The sequence below is a fragment of the Sinocyclocheilus rhinocerous genome, unplaced genomic scaffold, assembly GCF_001515625.1.
Source record: "Sinocyclocheilus rhinocerous isolate Xijiao unplaced genomic scaffold, SAMN03320098_v1.1 scaffold2293, whole genome shotgun sequence".
Classification (NCBI taxonomy): Eukaryota; Metazoa; Chordata; class Actinopteri; order Cypriniformes; family Cyprinidae; genus Sinocyclocheilus; species Sinocyclocheilus rhinocerous.
In genome coordinates, this window is record NW_015665002.1 from 23,543 (window position 1) to 31,630 (window position 8,088).

General features: G+C 36.4%; 1 protein-coding gene across 1 annotated transcript; it reads left to right on the forward strand.

Annotated features, from left to right (window-relative positions):
• The first annotated feature begins 1,578 nt into the window (after positions 1 to 1,578).
• Positions 1,579 to 6,614, forward strand: LOC107730800 (thread biopolymer filament subunit gamma-like). Its single transcript, XM_016541739.1, has 9 exons — positions 1,579 to 2,238; positions 2,437 to 2,497; positions 2,600 to 2,695; positions 3,130 to 3,309; positions 3,397 to 3,522; positions 4,369 to 4,589; positions 4,995 to 5,032; positions 6,372 to 6,404; positions 6,550 to 6,614. Exons 1-5 carry the CDS (start codon positions 1,649 to 1,651, stop codon positions 3,409 to 3,411), a joined length of 942 nt encoding a protein of 313 aa, XP_016397225.1. The 5' UTR covers positions 1,579 to 1,648; the 3' UTR covers positions 3,412 to 3,522; positions 4,369 to 4,589; positions 4,995 to 5,032; positions 6,372 to 6,404; positions 6,550 to 6,614.
• The last annotated feature ends 1,474 nt before the right edge of the window (positions 6,615 to 8,088 follow it).

An 8,088-nucleotide genomic window follows, 5' to 3' on the forward strand; every position in this document is an offset into this window, starting at 1 on the left:
TTCAGGGGATTTTGTAAATAACAGAGATATTTTGTCTGATTCTGAGTCTTTATATTTTAATCTAGTATTGAATGATTTTATTTTATTTTGTAAAGAGCACATTCAAAACAATTGAGTTGTCTTTACAATACAGTTTCTCATCAAATGATACTAGTTAGGTTTTCTATAAAATTTTAATTTCTTTAATGTCAATCATATAGTTTGATCACAGCTGAGTTTGATTATGCCATGGGCATGTCATGAGTTTGCAAAATGAGTGAAAGGTATGCTTCACCTGCCATCAGAACAGGCACAAACCTATCAGTAGAGTCTGCCCTTGAGACTTTCAAGACCAAACAGATGTCTGCTAGATTCCACTTTTTATTAATGTCACTGATACCAAGCACTGACCTTATGCAAGAGATCTGTGATAGCAGAATTACATGAAGGCTGGAGTTGACAGATTTCACAGAAAATTGCCTAGTGTGTCACTAATCTAAGCTTTTTTTTTTGTTTTTTTAGCTTTGCTTTCATTTGTCTCCTAGAATCAAGGCACATGTTTCTGTGTAAGTTTGTTGCGTGCTCCTCAGTCCTTTAGTGTCTGATGTTTTTTTCTGGAAAAAATATGGTATTTATGATAACTGTTCATATTTTCAATTGTTTTCAGATTGTTCAAAATCTGTGGTGTATTCCAGCCATAATGCTAAAGCTAGTGTTCTAGAATCTCTTTTAACTGAATTCCACACAACAATCTGATAAAGATACTTGATGGAGTGGTGATTTTTTTAATGGTAAAATAGCTTGTGAAATAGCTCATAGATTATTTATATAATAGTATTTAAGTATATAGTATTTATTATAGTATTAATATTTTTAGCTAGCGTTTATTTTTACATTTTCAGTTTAATTTTAGTTCAAGTAATTTTTTTTTTTAAATACGATTTTTTCCATTTCAGTTTTAATAATTTTATTACTTCAACCATTTTTAAAATTTTTAATCTAATATATACTGTATATTTTATTTCATTTAACTTATATATAATTTACAGAAATTACGTGTCATAGTTTTAGTTTTAGTTAACAATAACAACACTGGCAGATTTTTGTAGAGCATTATACTATAAATCAGCATTTATAATGTAATTTTCCTGTGATTATTCTCCGGCTCAAAACGTTCTGTGGTTCCACAAGCAAAGGTTTTTGGGAAAGTATTTTTGAATGTCTTTTTGGTGACATTTCTCCAGTCATTTAAAAGAGATTAAGGGCATTTACAATTTCTGATGGGGAATTAAATCTTAGTATTTAGTAAGGTAAATGTGTATGACACCTTTGAAAAAAAAAAACTTGGGTGATATTCATCATTCAGGAGCTTTCACTGAAATACAGCATTTAGACTGAAGACCCATCCTAGAAGGAAAATATGCCTGCAGGTCAGAATATTTTGAGGTTTAACAGACAACCGACGCCATACTTTGCCACTGAGACAAGTTACAGCTTATTCTTCCTGTATGGAGTGTCTCTTTTTGCAATGCCCTCCGTACCTCAAGTGTATTTAAACAGCGATCATTAGTCTCTCGCCCTGCACTCTCTGCTCATTTCTGATCCTTCAGCCTTCTCTGATCCTTCAGCTGTTCACCATGGTTTTTCCATTTCCTTGGCCTCCTCCAGGATGTCTGGTGGATATGGAGGATTTGGTGCAAGTGGTGGAGCAAGATTGGGTCTGGGTCTCGGGGGTGGTTCTGGCTTAGGTGGAGGTCTTGGCCTGGGCTTTGGAGCTGGTGGAGGTCTCGGTCTTGGCCTTGGTGGAGGTGCAGGGGCTGGTGCAGGATTGGCACTGGGTAGTGGTGGCGGTGGTGCACTGGTTGCCAGTCCTGCATTCGCAATGGTTCATGCCATTGCTGCAGGAGGACTCGGTGCAAGCTCCGCTTTCGCTGTCGGTCCATCATCAGGTGCTGCTGTGGCCCCGATACTCTCGAGAGCGGCTGAGAAGCACACACTCTCTGGGCTGAATGACCGTTTTTCCACATACATGGCCAAAGTACGGGGGCTACAGCAGGAGAACGTAGCTCTGGAGGCCAAGCTGTCCCAGCTGACTGGGGGGACGGATGTGTCTCAAGGGTCATCTGTGACTGCGATGATAGAGTATGAGGCCCAACTGAGTGAGTATCGCAGCACATTGGAAACTCTCACTATCGACACCGTCAAACTGGAGATTGAGCTGGACAATGTCCGTGGAACTGCCCATGAACTGAAGGCTAAGTGAGTGTTTCCTTTTCTTTTTTCTTTTTTGACATTAGACCTGGTGTTTTCTTTTTTTATGACATTAAAATTTGTAGGAGTATATCTTAAGATTTTATGATATAATTACATTTAAAAGAGTATTTTAATGTTATTCAAACACCAGAAATATACAACATATTGCCAATAAATAAAGTGCTCATTTGGATTTTCTCCAAGGCTTGACTTTGAACAAGGAGTGAAGTTTCAGTTTGAGTCTGATATTGCTGCCATGAAAAAGGTGAGAAGGATGACATTCAGTCACAGAATGTATATTGAAACCGATCTGTTATTGACTTAAAATGTAAAACTTTGACCACACACGTCTCTATACCTTTTTTAGGACATAGAATTGGCCTCTGACCTGAGAATTGATTTGGATGCCAAATATTCCAGCCTGAAAAATGAACTGGACTTTGTCAATAAAACACAAGAAGAGGTACAAATTAAAGATCTGTGTTGATTAAAATCTGAAATGCATGCAAGGAGTAATCAATATAATGTAAATATTTTTATTTAGAATCAAATTGATTTATATATCTATTTATTGTTTTTCACTAATGAACCTTTAAACATTTAAAAAATGCAATAATAAATAAAGACATTTCTTGTGCTCACCAAGGCTACATTTATTTGATCAAAATACAGTAATAGCAGTAATATTGTGACATTATATTATAATTTAAAATAACTGTTTTGTTTTTAAACATATAAACATATTTTAAAATGCAATTTATTTCTTCAGTGTCATCCACAAAGTTCAAAGCATTTATTTAAAATACAAATCTTTTGTAGCGTTTTAAAAGTCTTTGCTTTAAAAAATGTTGTTATATTAATACATTTTGTTTTAATTGGTTATATCTGTCACTGTAGGAACTGTCATCTCTGCAATCTAAACTGGGTGCAACAACAATGGACACTTCAGTCTCAATGATTGAAATAGACACTGGGAAGACCTTTGACATCTCTGCAGCTCTCAACAAGATACGAATGGAATATGAGAAATCTGTGCAGCAACACAGAGAGGAGGCTGAGGCGTATTACAAACTCAAGGTCTGCACACAGGAAGTGCTCACATAATGTTTTGATAATTTTGGCATTCCAAATAATAGACCTTATTCTGTCTACTTATGAATCTAGATGGATGAAATTTAGACAGCCAATGCCAAAAACACAGAGGCCGTGTCATCGACTAAAGCTGAGATCACAGCAGGCAGGAAAGAGCTTCAGACGCTGAATTTAGAGCTTCAAGGGCTTGTGGCGGCAGTAAGTGTTTGACTTTTTAAATGATGCACATTGAGATACAACAGATGTGGGATGTTGGCCAAAGCAAGACACTTTTGAAAGAGATGTGCAATTTAATCAAGGTATTTTTTAGCAGTGTTCAGATGGTAAAAGTGCTCAACAGCAGCAGTTCCCTTGAGAAACTGCATTCATCAGCAGTGTGAAATGCTTCAGGGCAGGTTCTCAGCATATAATAAACATCTCTTGAATAAATCACAGCTGTCTGAGATAGGAAACAGATGACATAGGAAGTGGTTTATTGATCTCTGGTATTTCATATTGGCTGCAAAAGCCCCAATGCCACAAGAGTAGCTGAGATGCTGCAAAAGAACCAATTTCCCAGACAACTCTCGCTTCAAGAATTTGACATCATTTACAATAAACTGAGTGTCTGAGAATATGAGATATCAAAGTGCTGAAGAATTTGGTGGAGTTTTTGGCACTTTTATGAAGCTGTATGGTAAAGTTGTACGGTAAAGTTCTGGACAACAATAAAAAACATTATTCTTTGAAACATAACATACTCTGAAGAGTTCAGATGCAAAAGCCTCTAAGTGCCATCTGAAATTTTCATCTCAAATGAGCATTTTTATCAGGCTCCTATATTTAAGTTCAGTTATTTTACTTTAATAGCATAGAAAAAGACCTATACATTGGCATTAAAGTAAAATTACTGAACCTAAGCATAGGAGCCTGATAAAAATGCTCATTTGAGATGAAAATTTCAGAAGGCACTTAGAGGATTTTGCATCTGAACTCTTCTTTGAAGTCATCCAAAAGGAGAAAAACAATGCGTTTTTACAGGAGATTGTTGTTTATGTTTTTCAGAACATGACTCTAGAGCAGAGTTTAGCAGAAGCCCAGGCCCAGTCCAGTGTGGGTGTTGCTGAGTACCACGCACAGATCGCTAGCCTCACATCAGCCATAGAAGTGGCTAAAGCAGACCTTCACAAACAGATCCTGGCCTACCAAGAGCTGCTGGACATCAAACTCGCCCTGGACGTTGAGATCTCCACCTACAGAAATTTGCTGGAAGGAGATGACTTCAAGTAAATATGCCATAATCATATGGGTAGTTCACATATAACATGCTTTTGATTAATTCAACACCAGGAATTTAGGTCACAATTTACATAAATTTACAGTACAAGGGAAAGTGTCTATTTTAGGTCAAGTTTTTCACCATAATTTTTGCCTTTACTAATTTATTTTCAATTGTGATGGTCAGTGGCATGAAGAACAAGTATTCCATGAAGTAGCTTGATTATAGTTTATAATTAGTATCATAAATAAATTGGAAAGTATTACCATAACACACTTCTAAAACTGCTAGAAATGTCAAGTCAGCTACCTTTATGCAGTTCGGGGTGATACATATAAAGGGATTGTCTTTAGATTTGTATTGTTTGCTGCATTTTTTCTTTCTTTCAATTTTACTCTATTCTTACTTCCAGGGTGTCTGAGTTTACAGAGTCGTCCTACACTTTTTCAGGTGAGAACCGCTTTTGTAAGTTTCAATGTCTTTGACTGAATGGAAACCAAAAGCTAGAGCCAGTTTAACAAATCGCAAGGAAGCAAAATGGATGGTATCAAAAGCATCAGGGGCAGTCATCAGGGAGTTTCCTGACTGCTTTGGAAAGCTTTTGTGGTCAGACGGTTGTATCTTACTGAGTGTTTGCTTGGTAACTGTTAATCAAAAAACTGTTATATTTATGAGCATACATTGCATGACTGCTCAAACCAACAGAATGTGTCTGCTAGTACAGCTATGAGTTTGATTTTTTTTATGATGGAGATGACATAGAAAGATCTCCCTACTATCTGAGATAATAGAGAGATAGATGACCAAAGTTTCACTATTCTGTCACCATTTACACACCCTCATGTCATTCCAAACCCCCCATGACGTTCTTTTCTTCTGTGAAATAGACAAGGAAAATTTTGAGTTCATTAAAATGTACATCATTATTATTCACTGATAATCACTGTGACTGGATCATTGATTTAGTGAGAACCAGATCAGTCCGATTTGTTAATTAATCATTTAGACAGGTTTGTGAACTGGATACGATTCATGTAAAAGGTCTGATTTAAAAGAATTAATAATGGATGGAATATGTTATCAAGTCGTATGGACAATATTTAATTTTTCTGTTTTTTAATTGGCATTTTTTTCTAGCTTTGCAGCCCCAGTCATCATTTACTTTCATTATATTGAAAAGAGTGGTCAAGATACGCTTTAAATGTCACTTTTGTGTTCCATGGAAGAAGGAAAGTCATGTGGCTTTGTATCTCTGTCCCTTTAAATATACCCTACAATTACAAAATTTGGCCTTGACGTGACAGCAGATAGGATGATCATTTCTCTTTTCCCTTTTTATACACATGATGAAGTGACGCAGTTGTTGACATCTGGATTTTGATAATTCAGCTAAAGTGAAGATCTGTGGTTTTTATGAGGAAAACAGTGCATTAATCCATGACATATTGATACAATAGAAATAGCATCATAAGATGTGCTATATAGTTTTGATTATAGGCTATTTTATTGAAAAGTAAAGTCCGGGGGCATCTGCGCTTTTCCATCAGGGAGGGCCCTGCCCCAGGGACACCCCCCATAACCCTGCCCCAAAGGACATACAAACTAGATACATCCTGACAGGCAAGTTTGACTCGAACATGCAAGGGCAGTGTAGGACAGAAACTGCTTCAGGTTTATGAATGTTATCGATTTGAAAAATTATTATTAGTGCTCATCCCTTGTCTTTTTCTCTCTCTGTTTATTAATGTGCCTGTCTTTATTTCCATTGTCCCTTTTACTCTACTAACAGCTGGGCAAATAAAGGTCAAAGAAATTATTACAGGTACATACGCAATCATTTCAACCATTTGATTTGAAGTGGAATTCTGCTTGTGGAGTTTTTGAGCTGCCCTTGCATTCGCCATGCGACTTTGCTGTACTCATCAGAACAATGCCGGCATGTGACTTCCCTCATCTTTTCTACACAGAGACATCAGTCATCTCTGATGCAGATGATACTGAATCCTCTTGAATGCTGGGAGGCGTCCAGTCACTGCAGTCATGATGAGTGAAGACCCCCAGCCCAAATTTGTGGAGTCCCATCCTTGTTTCTCCAATAAAGCTGCATTTTGGATGAAATCTTTTGCTTCATTTTTCTTAGTATATAATGCTAAGGCATTCAGTACCAGTTTACTGCAAAAAAGGCCTCATTCACATAAAAATAAATCATAGAATTTTAGTATAAGCACAGAAAAACTCAAAATTAACGCCAGAGAATTCTTTTTGTCAGTCTGAGTCATCTGAATGAATGGAACTGAATGAATCAGACTTTTCAATACTACATATGAGAGGCAGGCCTGTTTAAGATGAACGGATTTACTAGAATGAATAGGATTTTTCTATTGTACGAGAGAGTACAGTTGAGGTGAACGTGTTTGATTATTCCCTGGTTGGGTCTGTTAGGTCCCTAATGGGTAAAAAACGCAAAATTATATTTTAACGCTTTTGCGTTCTCATGCAATATCCTTGTTGTTATATACATGTTTTCCACCCATCTCATATTTTTTTCCCCCATCATTTAGGGGCTCCATAAATATAGGCCATTCATTACGTTTACATTTACTTTTAGACATTTAACAGACGCTTTTATCCAAAGCGACTTACAAATGAGGACAATGGAAGCAATTCAAACAGAAAAGAAATGTGAGACATGGGAGAGTGCAGTACATTTTCTTTTTACTTTTTAAAAGTTCAAAAGTTTTCTTTTAACTTGGAAACTTTGATTAAAAATGTCTGTGTAGCACGTTTACATAAAAAAACAAAAAACAACAACAACAACAAAAAAATTCAGCGTAGTGCAAAAATGGCCCTTAAAAGTATAGTTCACCCCAAAAACTTTTTTCTGTCGTTTACTCACCCTCAAGTTGTTCCACACCTGTATGATTTTCTTTCTTCTTTTGAACATAAAAAGAACATGTTGGTAAACAAACAACTGACGGTATTGACTTCCATAGCATGGAAAAAATACTTTGGAAGTCAATGGCTACTGTCAACAACACTGCTACATTGTTCAGCAGAAGAAAGGAACTCATACAGGTTTGGAACATGTGAAGGTTGAGTAAATGATGACAGAATTTTTATTTTTTGATGAACTATCCCAAACAATCTTGTAGTGTTTGCTTGTGCTACCTGTGCTTGTTGGATGAAGTAGCTCTTTACTACGATGATGTTATTGAAAAATGTAGTTAGTAAAGTTAGTAGTGCTACTTTAGTTAGTTACTCCGCAAAAGCCACCAGAAGTATGTGACACTTGTGTATTTGTGCTTTTAGTTGGTTCAATAGTAATATTTTTGAATACATTTTAGTGTGAACTTAGTGGTGTATCACTATTTCTTTAGACACACTGATGCTATATAAACTCCTTCAGAAGTTTAGTTGCTCTCAGACAGTTGTTGTTAGAAGATTTCATGTTGCTCTATCGAGAAAATTGAGGAAGTTATGCTTGTGAAATCAAGCTACCACCATGT

Excerpts from the sequence above, each read along its gene's own strand:
- LOC107730800 (XM_016541739.1), top strand. The coding sequence starts at position 1,649 with ATGTCTGGTGGATATGGAGGATTTGGTGCAAGTGGTGGAGCAAGATTG. Across the intron at positions 2,239-2,436 it reads GCCCATGAACTGAAGGCTAA|GCTTGACTTTGAACAAGGAG; the intron begins GTGAGTGTTTCC and ends ATTTTCTCCAAG. Across the intron at positions 2,696-3,129 it reads TCAATAAAACACAAGAAGAG|GAACTGTCATCTCTGCAATC; the intron begins GTACAAATTAAA and ends CTGTCACTGTAG.